Source organism: Rhamphochromis longiceps, linkage group LG7 (genome assembly GCF_057381845.1).
Source record: "Rhamphochromis longiceps isolate RC_006_pf linkage group LG7, R_longiceps_female_GT1.1, whole genome shotgun sequence".
Classification (NCBI taxonomy): Eukaryota; Metazoa; Chordata; class Actinopteri; order Cichliformes; family Cichlidae; genus Rhamphochromis; species Rhamphochromis longiceps.
In genome coordinates, this window is record NC_140563.1 from 35,105,098 (window position 1) to 35,125,271 (window position 20,174).

A 20,174-nucleotide genomic window follows, 5' to 3' on the forward strand; every position below is an offset into this window, starting at 1 on the left:
ACAAATGTTAATATTAGACAAAGAGAACCTGGTTAAATACAAAATATGCTTTTTAATTGATGATTTCATTAATTAAAGGGGAAAAAAAACAAACCAATCCTACCTGGACCTGTGTGAAAAAGTAGTTTGCCCCTAAACCTGATAACTGGTTGTGCTACCGTTGGGAGCAACAACGGTAATCAAGTGCTTGCAGTAACTGTCAGTGAGTGTTTCACGTCTCTGTGGAGGAATTTTGGCCCTCTCATCTTTGCAGAATTGTTTTAATTTGGCCACATTGAAGAGTTTGCCAGCACAGCCATAGTCATGCCAAAGAATCTCAATTGGATTTAAGTCCAGACTTTGACCCAAAACCCAAAAGCGTTTGTATTATCCTGCTGCATAACCCAAATGAGCTTGAGCTTCAAGGCATGAACTGATGGTCGGACATTCTCCTTCAGGATTTTTTGGCATTTTTTGGGTGGATTTTCAGAATTCACAGTTCCATCAGTTACAGAAAGCTGTCCTAAAATAGCAAAGCAGGTCCAGACCATCACACTGCCACCACCATGTTTGACTGTTGGTGTGATTTTCTTTTTATTCAATGCTGTGTCGGTTTTATGCCAGATGTAACAAGACTTAAACCTTCCAAAAAGTCCTGTCAGCCCACAGAATGTTTTCCCAAAAGTCTCGAAGATCATCAAGATGTTTCTTGACAAACCTGACACAAGGTTGTCTATTGCAGTCTCACACACTGTCCCATATTTGAGTGCTTTTTCAGTTCAGATCAATCAGTAACTTTGCTTAGAAAATGCACATCATCATCTGACTTTTGATCCACGAAGTGAAAGTACATCAGCCTTCCAGGAAGTCTTCATCATAATTAAGCTTAACTACTGGTTCAAAAACAATTAATCTTATCACACAGACGATTCTTTACATTTGGTCTACATGCTGTGCACGCTGCTTGGCAACAGCATTAAAACCACCTGTCTAATGTAGTGTAAGTATTTGTCAGAGCCCTAACTTCAGTTTGTGAAGTCCTGTTACGAAGCCTCAAGTGTTTTTGCCATCTCCATCTTTGTGTTTTGAACCCTGGCAGAAATCTCACTGAAACGGCACTTGTCAGTCACAAGTTGTCAGTCACAAGTTGTTAGCCAGCAAATATCCCCTCGGTAATCCCCCTTTATGAGACTTTAGTGAGATTTATATTTCCGCATATGTGGCCTCTCTAGAAATGTCACTACACGTTGCATTGACATGAACCCGAAGAAAATGGGGCACCAGTAACCAGCTGCACAGTGTTGATGTAGGCTGCCACAGGTTCCACTAAAGGATGGTGGTAACTTAAACTACTCTCGCAGTCTTTTTTTGACACATGGGTGTGTGCAGCCTGTTGGAGGTAATTTTTCAGGACTCTGGCAGTGCTCGATCTGTACCTCCTTACACAATGGAGCAGATACCGGTCCTGCCCAATGACCGGAAGTTGCCATCGGGTTGCTGAGTGCTTTCTAGGCCTGTGTGACTGTGACCTAAGTTGGACCCTGCCTTACTCGCACGTTGTGTGTGCAGCTGTCAATATGTGCATCGCAAAGTGAATAAAAACACAGCATAGAAATACCCACTTTATATGAAAAAATGAAGTGTAAATGTGTGTTTCAGGTGATTCGTGCACTCATATTTAATTTTTTGTAAGTGAGCAAGAGGGCTGTCAAGTGCATTTTTAGGAATTTGTATGCAAAGGGGGCTTTTTGAAAGAGAGAATTATCCAACTCGTGAAGCTGAAATTGATCAATTCTAGATAAATTATAGTTTACAAAGTTCAAATTGCTTTGTATTTGTGTGTGGATTGAAGCATGTGCTCCAAAAGTTACACCGAAATTGCTGCAAACGTTTGTAAATCTTAGTTTATATAGCGTACGCGTTTGTAGCCTTTTTGAGACGTATTTCTCTCAGGAGGCCACTGCTGTTGGGGAGTGTCATCGCTGTGGGTGTTTGTGTGCTGGCTCAAAAAAGTGCCTGAAGATGACTGTTTTTCTAACGTTAAACTTTATCAATAAATAATATAAAAGTAGACTGTATATCAAAAAAATACCCTGCTGAAACAATGAAAAATGAAAAGCGTCTTTCTCAAGGCAAAGTGGAAATGAATCTAAATCAGTGTCCTGTTTAATGGCGTCTGTTTGGCACCCTGTGGTGAGCAAGGAGGACAGCAGGCGTGAGTATGGCCTGTCCCATAGCCTGAGGACAGAAGACGAATCGCTTCTGTCTCCATGATGCAGCCTTTTATCATAGAAAAAAGAGCCACACAACTAACTGCAGCAGGAAGGGAGCGGCCCCTAAACAAACATCCCCGTTAAGTTGTGGTCTTTATTAAATTGCACAGAATTTCGTTCCCCTTTCTTTTCTCATGTTACGGAGAAAAGAAAGGACAGCTAAAGCAGCAAGTCAGAGAGAGAGGATACGGAGTAAGGCGCTGCAGAGGAGTCTCGTCTAACCGTCGAGTCTCATGTGAGAAGAAGAAAGACAAAAAGAAAAAGTGAAAGACTGTGAAAGGGGAAGCGAGCCCAGCAGCAAGCCTGATTTATTGATGGGACGTGCTGTTGGCATCCAGAGACTTCCTCTAAGTCAGGATGCCAGTTTAGCAAGGAAAACCTTTTTTATGTGGGGTAGGATTTAACAGAGGAACTTAAAAAAACGAGGTTTGGGGCTAAAAAATAAGAGATTTCTGGGAGCGAGGGCCCTTTTCAGAGATGCTAACACACTGTGTCAAGAGTGTGTGTACACAGGATTTAAATGACATTGTGGTTTCTGCTGTTACTACTGCTGAATACTGATGTTTCGTCATGGCTGTCAGGAGGCATATTTGGGAAAACAGTACTCATGATTAGTTTAAAAGTCACAGACTGAGGTTTGAACCATAGGCTGTATATAAAAGATGGGCGTAGCTTCCAGGTTTAAAGTGAATTACGCTGGCATTATCTCTAACGAACAGCAGGGGGAGACCCATCTAGTATGCACTCTCCCGATTAGTTTTGCTTCTCATTCGTTAGCTCCAAGTCTTAATGAATTCAGGATAATGTTAATTTTGTACATTACGGCCCACTAAGAGTAAAAATGGAGGGTAAAATGGGGCATGCTTTACCACATGGTGATGCCTATAAGCATGCAGTGCCTCTCAGGTCCTCAGTCAGACCCACCCTTGGCTTGTCATTTCCACACCAACTGTGGCTTTAGCTAAGGAAGTAGACTAGGTCGCCTGCTAACAGGGGGTCGCTGGTTAGGTCACCAGCTCCTCCAGTCTGCTCTCAAAGTGCAGAGCAAGATACTGAACCCCAAGTTTCCATCTAATACCATGATCATTAAAAACAAAAGTCTAAAGGCATAAATGATGTTTATGGATTTAGCTTGTACTGTAAAATTGAGTGTTGAGAGGAAGAAATAAGTCCTTTTATTTAAATGCTGAAGTTACTGTTACTTACCTATTAACCCCCACCCCTCATTTGTTTTGGACTTAACATGGATTTTTGTGCCATATTAATTTATTTCTTAATAATATTTTGCCTTGAAAAACAGACAAGACAAAAACTTTAAAAGCATTACACTCATCAGCTGTTCAGTAATGTGCTTTACGTGACATTAATACCAATAAGATAATAAGATTTGTAAAATATGCACAAATCCTACTGATATTATTATCTTAATATATGTTGTTATTTGTTTTTTTATGAGCTTTCTGTTAACCTTAATCAGATATTGGTAACTGTCATATCATCAGGATATGATAACGGACGTACGGCAGGTGTGGTTTGTCACTAAACTTCAGCAGTTAAAACTGATTTCTAAAGTTCGAAATCTCATAGATACTTGTCTGGATGTTCTCACACGTAAACACTTGACAGTGGTCGGGCGAGTCGGGTCAAGATTTTTGGCCTCATTCTCAAATTTCAGCATTTATCAATATTTTCTAACCTTCCATCCATCCATCCATCCGCTTCCGCTTATCCTTTTCAGGGTCGCGGGGGGCGCTGGAGCCTATCCCAGCTGTCATAGGGCGAAAGGCGGGGTACACCCTGGACAGGTCGCCAGTCTGTCGCAGGGCCAACACACAGAGACAGACAACCATTCACACTCACATTCACACCTAGTGGCAATTTCAATTATCCAATTAACCTATCCCCACAAGCTGCATGTCTTTGGACGGTGGGAGGAAGCCGGAGTACCCGGAGGGAACCCACGCAAACACAGGGAGAACATGCAAACTCCACACAGAAAGACCCCGGCCTGATGGTGGAATTGAACTCAGGACCTTCTTGCTGTGAGGCAACAGTGCTAACCACCGTGCCACCGTGCTGCCCTATATTTTTTATTTTTTATTTTCTAACCTTAACTACCATAATTACCAGTTTTCCAAGCCAATGTACAGAATAATAAGGAATTAAATGTACAGCTTTAAACAAAACATTTTTATAGACCTATTCCAATAGGCAGCTCTTTCGCTGAGGTGTGATCATACTTTGGTTTTCAGTGCTTAGTAAATACAACAAAATTCATTAAAGACTTAGATTTTTGTTGGATGCCATCACTTACAATGTCGCCTTTGGCTATAACCCATTTATGGATGGGTTTTTTAATCATCCTCCACCTGCTTCTTCCTTTTGCTCTCTTTTTGGCATCAGCTTCTTTGTTACCTTAGCCAAAGTGCACAAGAGAGAGTAATTGTCTTCATAGTGTACACTAGAAGAATCAAGATTCTTGTTTTTCTTTACTGTGTATGTCTGTATGGATAGATATACCTGCTTGTATTTTTTGGGTAGTGTAAGAGGTTATAGAAACACTGTAGGATTACTGATCTACTGGATGGGTGGATATATTTCAGTGTATAATGCTGAAAATAAACAAACTGAACTCTTACTTTATGAAGGTGAACCTAATACAACATGTGTATATATAATGCACAGTTCACCTTATTTATTGCATCCTCTTTTTATGGTCACAGACAGGCTGAATTTTGAACCTTGTGTTTAATTGCAGTCATTATATTGTTACACATCTTTTAATACATATTTATGGAGGCAGGAGGTCTGTCCACACTTAAAACCATTTTAACTTTCAATCAGTTTACAAGTGGTTTAGTATTATAGTTCGGCAAGATTTCTTTATCCTCTGTGCCACACCTGGAAACGCTCCTGTTCCGACTATCAATTACAGAGAGGACATAAAGGATCCGGGGGAAAGAAGTTTTATAATATAGGTTAACTGCGAGCTCTGAGTGGTGGAGGGCGGCCTTGTGATGGAGATTAGAGCAGATTTAGATCACGGCCTGCAGAGTTGATGGAGCCAGGTACAGCAGGTTAAGAACAGTCAGCTGATCGCCTCAGAGAAGACACAGACAAACAGCAGGTTTGTCTGTGTGTGTGTGTGTGTGTGTGTGTGTGTGTGTGTGTCAGTTTTGAATGCCATGGCAACTCAGGGGGAAAAAATACAAGCTTTTTGAGTTTGCAACGCCTACATCCGACCAGAAGACAGAAATAGGAACTTATTATAAACCATTTATAGACTTTCTGCCAACTTCAAAATAAAGCCCTCAGGAAGAGAGCTGCACACTTGACTCCAGAAAAATCATGTGCAGTAGGCGTGTACTGATGGCAAGATGGTGTCTTTGCATATGTTTGTGCTTTTTAATTCCTGTTAGCTTTCAGAAATGGAAGATGTATTTTAGCTTTAATTTGTATGAACTAGTGAACTAAGCTTTTTTTCTGTAGCCACAACATCTGACATGCAGGCAGTAGTGTGTGTAAGTGTGTACGTGTTGCTACTAATAAACATAAAATGCATTCAGTGAGCCAGAGGAGCCGAGCTAATGTTGATAAATAATCAAATAGTCAAGTCACCTTCAATCCAAAACAGTCGCTGAATGACACAAAGTGCAGAACAGGAGAAACACAATCGCAAAATCTGAGGATATATTGACAGGAGTACTGACACAGGTGAGGCCCACACACAGTAGAAGAAAAGCCAGAATGGATGTTTCCTGAACTTGCATTTCTTTGAATAGCCAGCAGGGTAGCTTGTTCAGGATGTGATGATACGGTGGCTACGAACGTCTTTTACGTCCAGTCTACAAGGGAATGGTTTTTGAGAGCTGTGAAAAATGGGCAAACACATACAGAGATACCTGGATTTGTCGGCAAGATAGGCAGATCTGATTGCAGCACAGCTGATGCACATACATGTTGATCACACCACCTGTAGATTTCTGTACAGGCGACAGGAGACAGGTGGTGAGATGTCTCCCTTTAGAATAAATGCTCCCTGACAGCTTAAACCTCTGTTGCATTCATTACACAGCCCAGCAAAGTGCGAGGGCTCGTCTCACCCCGCAGATCTGTGTTTGCAAGCCTCTGAAGCATTGCCAGACAGGCGCGTCTCGCCGCATTACTCTGAGACAATCAATCACAGGCCCTCGAGCTCCTGCAAGGCTGCCACCTGTCCCACTTAGAGGGCACACAAAGTACAGCACACGTAGCCTCAGATGAGTGAACAAACTGCAGCTGGCTCTGCAGGAATCCTAATTAAAAGCTTTGCTGAATAAGTTATGAAGAAGTGGGTTTGCATCGAGTTAAACTGCCATGACTGCAGTGTCATCAAATGACTGAGACACGCGATGCTCAGTATCGACAGTATAATTACGCAGCAATAAGGAAGTAATAACCTGTTCAGTTTAACTGGGCTCGTAAAACGAAGCCTTCTTGAAGGAGCCTGCTGCGAGTGTCAAGTTCAAATCTGTGCTGGGAAAGGAGAAGTTTGGCCTGTAAACAAATCAGGTTTATAAGTCAAGGCGGCGTTGCATCAAATTATTCTGCCAGGAAGTAAATAAATGCATGTTGGTAGAATTTGAGGTATTTCAGTTGTAGAAAGTGATTACAAGAAGCTCAATGTTGATTTCAAACAAAAACGCTTGAGTGAGATGCTGAATCTGGTGATGAGGTGTTATTGGTGTGTTTGTTAGCATTAGGAGTATTTCCAAGCAGATAACCAAGGGATTGGTATTCTTTTTCTTTTTTTTACTAAAGATAGGAAGTTACTCCAATTTAGAAGAGATTAATTTGTGTAGATGCTCCTGATCCAAATCCGGGAACTTTTGGAAAGATTCTTTATATTTATTGCAGGATATTGTGGGGCATAATTGGACATTTCACATCATATCTTCGCAAAAACATCAAGTTAGGAGACAGGAACTGAGCTCTTTGATAATGGTCATACATGTATGTTTCACTCAACATGAAACATACATGTATGACCATGTGGATTTACAGCAAAGGACTTTATATTTTAAGAGTTTAAATATTCGTAAGTACAGATGTTTAAAAAGAACAGCAGGTGATCACACCCATTTTTCTGCACATCTTTCAGCTGAAGATCTCCTTCAATGAGTCCAGCCTCCAGAGCACCTACGAGTATCCATCAGAAAGCAGCGTGTGGGACAGCGGGGAGGAGGAAGAGGAGGACAAACAAGATGAGAAGTTGGCAGACGAACAGCCAAGCATGGTAGGACGGATCCACATCCCTCGAGCCAGTTTGACCGGCTCGCCCTCCCACACCACCAACAGCAACGGTGAGATTTTGTGAGACAAAGAAGAGCTGGCTGTCAAATCTCCTTCATATACTCATGTTCCTCAGAGGATGACGATGAGGATTATTATTATTTTATTTATCATCAACACAATGTACCCTAAAATCCACTGGCTCAGATTGTACTTAATGGCACAGCTTGCAAGATAAGTGCATTTGCAGTCGCACTTATCTTGCAAGTTTTTTGTTTGCAAGGACGAACTTTTTCAGTTTTAGTTTTAGTTTTAAATTCTCACTTCAGACGTTAGAGGGTTACCTAGGCAACCAGTGCCTGGAGAGTTTGCAAGCGACCAGCCATGTAAATCAAACTTATCAAAGCGAATCACCTTTCATGATTGATCCAGTATTTTTAGTAGTGGGAGAAATTAACTACCTTTAAAAAACACACCCCTACTTTGTCTTCACTCTTGAGCTGCATTTACTGAACTTTTACTGTGAGCTGCCCCCAGATTAACTTAAAACCTTTACAGCAGTTTGCTTATCATGACAAGTTATATCACTTAAAAACATCAGGCTAGCCTGTCTGCATGAGCATGTTTGGTCAGTTTTCATCTTTAAGGCTTTAGGCTTTCAGTGCGAGCATATTTGCCATATGTGTAGCCTCATAATAATTTTAGAATGAGTTAAAAATCATGTTAATTGTTGCCAACATAGCTATGCTTTTAGGTTTATTCAAAATTAATTTAGGCAAAAACACCTACCAGACAGAGCACGTGCCACATTCTGATGCAAATTAGATAAAGCAGATGTTAACAGAATTAAAGGTTTAGCACTAAAAAACACTGCATGTGGAGCAGAGATTAAAATGGTGAAGTGCATTCGCATCCTAAATGAACTGAGGATAGGCTAGTGGTATTTTTATCTTTTTTTTTTTTTTTTTTTAAAGGGGGCTGGTTTAGTTTGTTTGGGTTTTTTGGGGGTATTTATATATCTGGGCAAAATGGCACTGAAAGATCAGACTGCTAATCTGACTACTTACCTACATGCATATATCCAGTTTTATCAAGCTTTTAGCATTCTGCAAGTTCATATTAATAAAACAGCAGATTTCAAAACTGAAGAATTTGCGAGCGCTTCCAGAGATTAAAGAGAGCTGCCGATGTGCAGAAGGAAGGGAAGATGCTGTGTAAAGTGCAAAGCTAGTCCAATCAGGTCATTACTGCTTTGTTTTGCCATCATCCTCCTCCTCATTTGTATGGAGGTAAAGTGAGTATGTAAGCCACAATAGGTGTGATGGCAGAGCCCCCTACTGGCTTCCCTGTTTACTACATCTGAGAGCAGCTGACTCACTCAGATATAATAAGCCCTTCAGCTAACAAGTGGATCCTGTAATAGCAGCATTTTTGGCCTTTTTAGGTAAAAAAGAAAAAAAATTGAACCGGTGATTTTTGTATGTTTTGTTAAACGTGATGACTATCGTGTCTCCTCTGGGTTACATAATGAACTATATTGTGCTTTGCCACTGGGAAATCAATAAGGAAGCTCATAATTGTAGCTCTAAATCACCAGATTATTTTACGCCCCTCTTCAACCTCTACTGAGGCTGTGCAAAAGTCTTTGGCGTTGCTTAGTAATTAAAATAAAACCAATGTTTCTAAGAACTCTGCTGTCACAGTCTCCACTGTGGTGCAGCAGGGCTGAAGCAACCTATTGTGTGCAACAACTTCATCCTCCAAGAAACAGTGGCCACTGTAATGATTTAACAACAGTGTATTCACATACTGTATCTCATAAAGCACAGTCATTAAAAGCAGCTCACATTCTTTATACCAAAAACACACTTGAAAACCTAAATGTCGGAATGACTTGGATAAAAATAAAAATGCAGGGGGGAAGTTACACAGTTAATATCTAATGTGTTTTAGTCTTATTTATTTATTTTTGTCTGCAGATCTGTCCAGCTACATTCCCAAGCACTCGGTGGACTTCAGCGCCTGGCAGGAGCACAAACACGATGACGGCATTAACCAGGAGGATGCCGCCTCCCAGCAGACACAGAGAACTGAGGAGGTCATGGTGAGGGAAACGCCTTCAGCTGCCATACTTAAAGTTGGGTTTCAGACTCCACAGGAGGAGATGTGACGCCCTGTTTTTCACCTCCATCGATCAACTCAAAGTATTTGATTTACAAATATATGAAACAGAGAAAAGCAGCATATTTTACATCCATGAAAGTTGGTATGTTGCCATCTTATGATTTAATGAATTTTGGTTAAAATTATAGATGGATTATTGATTATAGATGGCACATTAAGGTACTGGGTCCTAAACTGAAACTTGTGATACTTCAGCAATTCAGACTGTTATACACGGCATCATTTTATAGAGTTGTAGGTGATACATTTAATGTGATGATTAGGAAAGGTTCAGGCTTCAGAATGCATTGAACAAACAGTTTCAGACAGTGTTTTTCTTTTCCTATTACCCATGAATCTTCATTCAGAGGCATAGAGACTGGTTGGCAATTGGATGCTGGCAGTTGCTGGGTGAAATTGGTTTAAGAGAGGATGCTGCACTGTAAACCTCTGTGTGATTATTTTGGTCACTTGCAGATTGCCTTAACCGCCTGTAGTTTGCATTGAAGTTGCTCTCTTATCTTCAGACACTCGTCCTTTACTCTATGAAACTACAGCCAGCACATTCCAGAAGGTGAATGGTCTCAGTTACACTTTTTCAATTTGTCTGCAAACATTTGAAGATAAGAAGCAAACTACTGGTAATCACAGCAACCTGCTAGCAAACAAAGCAATCGCATGCAAGATTTCAGTGTGACCAACTTCATTCTAGTGATTGCAGCAACCTCCAGCGACCACATGTCAACCAGTTGGGGAATAGATCTGCTCATCTTGCAACCAAACTCATCTCTAGTGCCTAATATAGTCATTTTAGGCACTGAGGCCCCGCCCACCTGCTGTTCCAGCCTTATGTCTGTAAAGGGGCAGCCAATCAGAAGAAAGGTGACTTAAAAGTAGAGGACAGAAGGTGAACTGAGGGGCTGCACCAAAACTCATATAGTAGTTTGATTCTTTCTATTCTTTCTTTATTGTAGGGTATCTTAGATTACATAACTTTATCTAATTCAAAGTATTTCTTTCTCTTTTCTCTCAGCTCACGCCGGCGGACAGCTCCTCCCTCACAGACTACAGCAGTGAGCCCGCTCTTTACTTCTGATCTGCCTGACCAATCAGCTGTACAGTAGCATCGCAGCATCTCACCCGTGGGACCAGACTGCCTCCACCTCGACACTCCAGCCGACTATAAGCACATCTTCCTGACCAGACAGGAAACATGGGTGTTTTATTTTTGTTTTTCTGGCTGATTTCCTGCCACGGCACCGCCACACGCCACGTTACCAGCTGCGCATTGGAGCTGCCGGGTGGCTGGCGTTCAATGCCCACCTTCTTTCTGAAGCTGAAGCAACAAATCTTAAAAAGAAAAGAAGAAGGAAAAAAAAAAAAAAAAAAAGCAGCTGGGCTGTCTTTCCCAACCCGTGATCCTCTAACAGACAGTTGATCTGTCAGCGTCCAGAATCTTCCTCCTTGCCACGCTGTAGAAGTTTTTGCTGCTTTCGAGGTTCAAATTTAGCTTCAGGTTTTATTTTATTTTATTCTTTTTGGAGGATGTCGACGAGGGAAGGAGCCGACAGAGTTCAGTGTTATCGTGGAAGCGTGTCATTACAGCAGATTGGCGGCAGATACACATAAAAATGGTGAAAGGGTGCCACAAATGCATTTCTTTGTTCTCTTTTTTTTTTCTTTTTTTATCCGCATGTTTTGATTTGAGTCCAGCACTTCTGTTGGTTCTGTCTTACTGTAAAGCTTCTCTATGCCTTTTTTTTTTTTTTTTTGTTAGGTTTTGTATATTTTCTGGCAGACTATGTACTGATTGAAGCTGCTGGATTTTTTTTTTTTTTTTTTTTTTTTTTTTTTTGGCAAGCAAACTTCAACACGCTTCACTTCTTCATGTGACGAGGGAGGAAACATATGCACCCCACGCCCCGGGATCAGTAGCACCTCTCATTCCTTATTAAATGCTTGATAAAGTGACCTTGGCCAACAATGTCTGTATGTCCGTATTGCTGAAATCACGTGTCCGTATATCTGCTCTGGAAAGCTGGTAGACCTCCCGATGCCTTTCCTCAGCTCTTTGTGTATTTATTCCTGCTTAACGTTGAAGTTTGCATGTCTGAAATCTGCTTTTTTTTGAGGGGGGGGGTTGTTTTGTTTGTTTTTGGTTTTTTGTACAGATGTTTGCTGGTGAGGGCTCCGAAAGATCCCCGCCAGACCAGTCAGACCTCATCTACTTTCACATTCCACAGGGAAAGAAGGCGGTCCACTTTGAAGGCAACAGTGATTGTGATTGATCATTAAAAGAAAAAAAAAAAAGGCGTTTTGTGAGAAAGAATGAAAGTGTGTCTGTGTGTGTCTGTCTTTTTTTTTTTTTTTTTATTATTCATATTTTTATATGCTCATAATGCCAACTGATTAAAGAGTTCCTGTAAAGGCCTCGCATCCACTCTTCGGCCAGTATTGTTGTACTGTCTCCACTGGGATTCATCTCTTCTGCTTATTATTTCATGTATTTTTTTACATTTTATTTCTCCAATCAGATGCAATTTGTTTCTTTGCCGTCAGGAGCTTTGTCTTTCTCTCTGATGGATTTACAACTTATATGTTTCGTCCGGGAGTCTTGGTTGATAGATGTCTTTGCACTGTCATGCTTTTAGCTTTGTTTTGCACCTCATGAGGAAGTAAGAGTGGGCTGTAGAGGAAATGTGCACTTAAAAGAATGAGAAGCCTACAGACTGGTGACAAATTAGAGGAGAAGGTTAAAAGCGTCTCAATGACGTGCCTCCAAAACACGATGATGTCATCTAACACGTTGGAGACTGTAGCACTTGATTCTTAATGATGTCATCCTCATTAATCCATTCAGTGACATCCCACCTGTTTCCTTTCAAGATCGGGGAAGGGCATTATCATCCTGTAAGAGACCACTTCCATCAACCATGCCAGCAAAATTGCCCCCTGAAGGCATATATGGGGTTAAAGGGTTCAGGCTTTTCCTTTAATTTGTCACCAACCTAAATTTGGTTGAAGAGTTACATTTCAAAGAAAAGCCTGACTTAAGTCTAAGTCAGGGTTTTGATTGGGGTGGACTGATATATCAGTTTAGATTGCACTGATTGATATTTAGATATTCTGAAAGAAAAAAGGTGGGGATAATCTGTGCATTTCTAATTTCAATCCCATGTCTCAGTCGGCATGAATGAATTAAAATTTGAAATGAAACTCTTCAGCCACACACAATTGAATGCATCGCGATGAATGCCATGACCACTTTGTTTTCTTTTGCCACTCTAGTCTTACGATTGTTTGGCCTTGTCACTGTGACCAAAAACAGCAGCCCGAAGTGCAGTTTCGCCACACAGGTCCACAGGGACTTCATCTTTGTCCGCCTACAAAATCTCTCCAACCCCCTGCTGGTGTACACAGATTTGAAAGAACCACGAACTTTGGATGTTTACTTCATGCGCTCAATGTGACTGCTCAGCACTGCTTCTGTTTCAGAAGACTGAATGTAATTTTTTTTTCAATAAATTTCCTGTGGTATGATTATCAGCTTACCAGAAAACATCACATTGAACAGTGAGCCCTGTTATTGTTTCTCCAAACTTTAGCATGGCTGGATTTGACCTTCAATACATTTCTCTGAAAAGGTCTCAAACTGGCAAAAAGTTAGTAATAATGAACACATTTCCATCTATTGCAGTATACATTTTACTTGGTCTGGTTCAAAATAGCTGGACTTTCTTTGTGTTATGTGGCTTGACAAAGCCTCAATTCCCAATCAAGCGATAAAAGCTTTCACAACAGCAGTTATCAGCTTCCTTTATTAGTCCAAGCTTTCTGCTTCAGCCTGTGTGCGCACTCACGTACAAGGAGGCATTGGACACACTTTGGCTTTCATTCTGCACAAAATCAATCAATTGAGCATATCCTGCTAATATTTTAGATATGAAAAGAGAGAAAACTTACAAAAAGACCCAGAAGTCTTCCCTGGTGCTGCTTAGTCAAGAGAACCTTTCTGCAGAAAATCATTTAAACATTAAAGGGTACTCGGCCTGATAAAGTAATAGAAGAGGAAATCAGTTTTTTCCATCACCAACCAAATCTGTGCAAATTCCTGCTAGAAGAAAATGCACAGTTTGTGCTGCTGTAACTTGAAAGCAGAGCTTCATTCAGTGGTAGTGGTAATATGGCACTCACAAGATTGAAGGTATAAAATATATGAACTTGGAATACAGATCACCTTTAAATTTAGTTTACCAGATATAGTTTAAGCCTAGTTCAAGAGCAAAAAGCCAAATTTAGCCCATTGAACCTCCATGCCAGGGAAATAAAGCCTAAAAGTGAATCAGTAAATTCTGAAATCAAAACTCGTGAGGTTGGCTGCTCTGGATTGGGTTATGTGTCTGGCTTTTGTTACTAAAAGAAAGCCACCTCTGAAAACACTAAAAACTACGCTGGATTATACCTTGCTAACCCAATAATCTCTCCAATATCCTCCAATACACTCGACAATTCCCTGTCACTTGTAGCTGTGCAAACACAATCTGCAGAAACTCGACTACGGTGCGTCTCATGATCAAAGACAACAGATAATCAAGGATCACCTCAGAAAAAGCGAGGACCACTGATTGAAACTTGTTGTTCACTGTGGTGTTTACAGAGTGCTCTATCATATGAGAGGAAATGAATGAAAACTGCTTGAAACACAAAAATCTTGGGTATGTAAACGAAAACACCAAAAAAATGTTAAGTATGCTTGATTTGTAGGCATGGATATAAATCCTCCAAACACACTGATTAAAGGAGACCCATAATGCTCATTTCCATATTCTTATTTGTGGACCCTACCAGAATAGCTGTGCATGATAGAGAGGTTAAAGTAATTCTTAGTCTGAAATGAGCTGATTTAACTGCAGCTTACTTCTGATTGGCTGCCCCTCACAAGCAACCACAGGTGGGAGGGGCCTCTGTGCTCAAGATGACCATACTAGTGATATCCATGCTTTCTGATATCAAATAGAACCAAGAGTAGAAAAAACTGCTAGAAACTGAATGTTTTAAACAAACTTTTGTCTCTCAGAGTTTATGACCATAAAAGCATTGCGGGTCCCCTTTAACTGAGCCCTGCTTGGACCTCCTTTGGAATTGTGGCTAATGGTCACATGACACACCTGTGGATCCATCAACCTGTGGTAACTGCTGCCTCTGTTGACCAAAACCCACTCTGCGGTACTCTTTTTGCTCTCTCTGTGAACTGAAGGACCAAACTGTGGGCAAACTTCACTGATCTCGTCTTAAATGGCACCAGCAAGAACTTTTCTGATGGCCAGAGACGCAACACTCAACTTTAGCGCTTCTGAAGTGTACACACCGACTCTTGTCGCAGTGTCCCAACCCCGTCTTTGTCTATGCCCGATGCAAAATGAGCAGTTTGTGTTGGTCACTCTGTAGCAACACTGTGGTAGAAAGCTTGCTCATCTTTTACTTTCCACCCTCCTCTCGTCTGTAAATCTACATCGCAGCAGATGTGCTTACTGTAAAGTTATTGTCAATGATTTGGGCAAGTGAAAAAAAAAAAGTGATGTCATACTTGTACAAATGAAAGCTCAATAAATAGAAGACTTGAAGAAATGCGAGTGCTCTAGCCTTTCTTGTCTATGAATTAAACTATGCGCCAAGTATGACTTCTACGCATATGGGTTACTTTATTATTTGGGAATGTCTGATGGGGAAAAAATAAGCTTAAATCCCTTAAAAAACAAAACCTGTTAGAAATCTCAGTTCTAATAAGTCTAAAGTGGTGGATGAACCACATGGGAACAAACATTTTTATACACAACAAAACAAGGACATTAATCTAGAACACAAATAGGAAAAAAAAACCTCAGTGGGTAGAAGCAGCCCTTTTGGAGCCATGCAAACAGAATAAAGGTGACAAAAGGTGCACTAAAGAGGCGACAGCGTCCCCCAAAAGAAGAGGAATTGTTTGGTGAACTGAGTAGAAACCATCGCGCTCTCCTCAACTTGCACAGGTAGTCTTCCTCCCCTCACCCCAACTGGTCATGGCAGAGTGTTGAAGAGATCCCAGGAGTCACCACTCTACTTGACACTGGCATTCACCAACAATATGCTTTCCCAAAATACCAATTGACCCACTGCCAAACCCATCACGTGTCATACGGTGTGAAGTCTGCCACAGCATCTCCAGACTGCTGGTGGTCTCTGGAGAATGCCAATTAAGCTGAATGAGAACTATGCCTATGCCTCTCACTCAACAAGCAAAACAAACAAATTGGAGTTTTAACACAAAGAAAATGTTAGGAAATACATTTATTGAATCCAGAAACTTACAACAAAGGTTTAAATATATTAAAAATTAGTCCAAAGTGGGGAATAAACTGCCTCAGAAGCCACAGTCAGGTGAGGTCAGGTGCACAGTTTTGCTCCTCGCCTTCAGTGCTCCGTCCTCCGAGGCTCCGTGGCTTTACTGAGGTTTCCTGCCTCCTGCTTTAGGACGCTCAGGAGAGACTGGGAGCTCTCCAATATCTGCAGGAGTAAAAACAAAACAACATGAACTAACTTGTGCAGAAACTCAGAGGAAGTGTGGGGTGCACTTTAGAAGCAATTAAAGAAGGGGTCCAGGCTTGGCCAATTTGTTGCTTTTTAATCAGAGCAGCTCAGGAGTGTTTGTTTACAGTGATTAAGTGAGAGCACAAAGGGAGTTCAGCATCAGCAGGTGGGATCTTACTGACATCCAGTACAGCAGCCAAAAGCTTCTGTGGCCATACCCAACTTTTAATTAGTTCTTGAATCAACGCTTGAGACAGAGCTTTTCTGGTTGATGCAGACAGTCCAACAAACAGCTATTGTTTTAACACCTTATAACCACTGATCCATTACTCATGCACTAATAAAGGTATCCCACCCCCGCCTCTCCTTCCTCCGAACGTCTGCAGCTGGTATTACCCAGCAAACTTGGGTGAGAAGCAGTTGTGGTATGAGGCTGTTGTGCCAAAAATTACTTGCTATTTTGAGTTAGAAATAACATTTCTGTCACAAGGTAGAAGCAGCCATGGTGTGACTACATAAGATCCTTTATATTACAAAGACCCTACAATCAGATGACCTATCAGCAAGCACTTGGCAACAGTGGGAAGGAAAAACTCCCTTTTAACAGGAAGAAACCTCCGTATAATGCAGAATAATATATAATACAGAACATCAATCAACATGGAAATTCTTGCTGGGTTTGCTGTTATGCAGAGCTCCGTTTGTTCTCCATTCGCCATGCACCTGTTATGTGATATTGATTAACTTTGCAGAAGAGCCACATGAATTTAAATTTTTTTAAATTTTGCCTTTATAAATACCTGTGTAAACAAAAACTCAGCATATGAAAACCACTGCAGGCTCGGTCATTGACACACCTTGGTGTATGCAGCCTCCGTCTCGGCGATGGTGCGGTCGAAGGTGGCGCGTGCGGCGAGTCTCTGCGTCAGGCTCTCGTTGACTCGGCTCAGCTTCTCCGAGAGGACACGGATGTCGTGCTGCAGCCGCTCCTTTTCCTCTTCCTCCTGCTTGATCTGTCGGTTCAGCTCATCCCGCTTCGAGCAAAGCTCCTCAATACCTGATCGAGAGGGAAAGGTGGGATTAAACTAGAGCCTCAGTAGATCTCCTCGGGACTCAGACAGATGATTTCTGCCATAATTACGCAGCCCAAACACAGACATGGATACAGTAAACTAGGGGTGGGCGATATAAACGATATACAATAGAAACTGTATAAATTTGGCCAATGATAGAGATTTTGACTATACCGCTCTATCGCTCGTTGATGATGTCATCAAGCTGCGCCTGTTTTGGTCGAAAGCATTGCAGCAGCTAAAACCATTATCATCTGCAAATTATGGCGGGCCACAGTCATAGCAAAGAGATGAAGCACTTTTGAAATATGGGGAAAGCCAAAAACTGCGCTTCCTCCACTTCCGTAACAGTGATTCATTAATGTTGAATTCTCTCGCAGCTGCTCTATCCCCATGTTGTTGCAGTATATTAATGACAAACCTCGTATTGTGGATGAATGATCTCAGTTGTTCTCCTGACTGAAGTTTGGCCCGTGTATAGCATCCTGCTATGCGATTGCATTTGTCCCTGACCACCAGAATCCCTCACGTTAACTTTTATCGAGTGGAAAAAAGTTGGCGTTCATCCTCCAGCTTCACTGTGCTAATGTTATGCTAACATAGCTGTGTCGCTAGCAGTCACGTAGCACAACATTATATACCAGGTAGTCCAACTTCAGTACCCCTGCAAACGCCACTGCTGTTTAGTTTTCTGTCTTCATTTATGTTGGAAGTGGTAGCAGAGCTGTACGTTTGAATTAGTTTCAAAAATCTCTCAGTCAGAACATGGTATGAAATGTTTAGGTGGAAACTAGCGAGCTAACTTCCTGTTAACTTCTAACTCCGTTAAATTTAATAAATTCTGTTTTCATGGATGTAAAACTTAATTGTTACACCAGATAAAGCAGAAACGCTGATGATTTAATTAAAGATGAAAGGATTTAGACCGTTTTTAACTCTTAGTGTTTGTTTGACTTTGGGACCTGAACCAGATGGAGTTTTGGACCCAGATTACTCCGCGAAGCTCCTCACGACTGCAGCTGTAATGCTCTGACAATCCATCAAGCAGTGCAGCTTACCAAAGTTGTACTAAAACATTTTTTAACAGATTTCTGCACGCCAAAATCGGTTCAAGGTCAGTAAGCACAACCAGAATTCATACATAAGGCACACTCAATTTTTGAGAAAATTAAAGGATTTTAAGTGTGCCTTATAGTATGGAAAATACGTTATATGGAAGAAAAGAATATATCGTGATATATATCGTTACCGCACATGCTTCAAATTATATCGCGATATGAATTTACTGGTCTTAATTTTCATTTGAGTGAGTGAAATGGTTTAGCCACTTGGACTAAAAAAGTAGGATTAGTGCTTCCCTAATTCCAGCAGACCAGAAACAGATTAACCAACACCTGACATGTGACAAGCTTCAGCTTCACTGGTCTTTTATCTTCTAAAACTTTTGAGAGAAGAAGAAAAAGTGTCAAATTGACTGCTGCAAGCACTCAGAGCTGATACCTGTTAACGCCATTTGCGCCAGTGTGGAGCGCAAAGGGTTAAAGGTGATCTGAGGAGGTTAATCAGATTATTAGGCGAGGTGCAGAATCACAGGTTAACCTCTCAAAAAAAAAAAGGACTTTTATCGGTTTTAGACAAAATTACAGGCAGCAAACTTTCTTTAACACAAGAGTGTTAACATTGCAAGCTGGGACCAGAACACTGGCTCCCCAAAGAATCCACTCCGGCCGCAGAATAGCTCATTAAAATAAACCCAATATGACAAGACAAGCCATCTGAATAAAAATGCTACAAAACACACATAAGGAGAACACAATAGAATTTAACACAATAAGTAAACCCGAGTATTGTTCTCTGGTGACAGTGCAGGCTACAATATGCTTGGTCTACATATTCTCTTGCGAAATTAAAGCGCAATAGTCATTTACTAGGCAAATATGCTTAATTTATATATTAACCAGTAAGTATACTACAATTTAAATTTAAGCCGCTAACACTGTTATGCTAATCAGTCCAATGTGTTATTGACAGTAAATAGGCTCACTCACATTTGACCAGCTCGTTGTTGTAGGTCTGCAGAGCCGCAGCTTGTTGGGTCATGTCGGATTTTAGGTCAACCTTCACCGGATTATATCTGACTTTAAACGCGAGGTACTCGGTCGGCTAGCTCGTCATCTATCCCTAGGAGCTAAACAAGCCGGGGTGGACCAAATATTCAGCACTGTTTATTCAGCAAACCTCCTTGAAAAGCAGAGCCCGTACATGGCGGGTTTCCCAGACAACTCAAACCCAGGAGGAACTACCGGACACCCAACCAGAGGCGATAACTTGGAAGAGAGTCTACTTCCTGTTAAAAACATTGTGTAGAAATGAACTGGAGTTTAGAAGGTTGCCAGCAGATGGCGCACACGACCAAGACCTCAGATAATAGGAGTAATTATAACGAAACGGCTAAAGCAATCGTTTGCAAATGCTTCTACATAAACAGCCAAAATGTTATTTTACTTTTGTTCTCCAAGGCAATAATAATGAATTCGAAATTATATAATATCGACTCGTTACCAGAACCATCTCATGAGCGCCCCCTATCAAACCAGAAGTCGATAGAGCGAGAGTTCTTATATTAAGAGATATCTGACCTTCTTCTCCACTGTGTTTAACACCGATAATGTCCGGCTTGCGCCCTCTGGCGGACAACAAAACCTACTGTTAAATTAAGTTGCTGTTGAGAGTTACTGTTTACCATTTAACCACAGGTATCCTCAATTTCCCATGCATATATTAGATGCAGTTCAACTGGACTAATGCCTAAAGACGGTTAGCTGTGCCTCATATTAGTTTTACTAGA

At 41.1% G+C, this 20,174-nt stretch overlaps 2 protein-coding genes across 2 annotated transcripts in view; one reads left to right on the plus strand and one right to left on the minus strand.

Annotated features, from left to right (window-relative positions):
* The window catches only part of tprn (taperin), a 29,617-nt gene extending 18,076 nt beyond the window's left edge, over positions 1 to 11,541 (plus strand). The window contains exons 2-4 of the mRNA XM_085413487.1: positions 7,393 to 7,594; positions 9,503 to 9,627; positions 10,720 to 11,541. Of these exons, the coding sequence (XP_085269613.1) occupies positions 7,393 to 7,594; positions 9,503 to 9,627; positions 10,720 to 10,782 (390 nt within the window). The 3' untranslated portion in view covers positions 10,783 to 11,541. The remainder of the gene's footprint in view (positions 1 to 7,392; positions 7,595 to 9,502; positions 9,628 to 10,719) is intronic.
* A 4,457-nt stretch (positions 11,542 to 15,998) lies between these two features.
* On the minus strand, positions 15,999 to 19,626 carry ssna1 (Sjogren syndrome nuclear autoantigen 1). Its single transcript, XM_085413488.1, has 3 exons — positions 19,375 to 19,626; positions 17,111 to 17,310; positions 15,999 to 16,229 (listed from the first exon to the last, which is right to left on the minus strand). Exons 1-3 carry the CDS (start codon positions 19,424 to 19,426, stop codon positions 16,137 to 16,139), a joined length of 345 nt encoding a protein of 114 aa, XP_085269614.1. The 5' UTR covers positions 19,427 to 19,626; the 3' UTR covers positions 15,999 to 16,136.
* Positions 19,627 to 20,174: the final 548 nt, after the last annotated feature.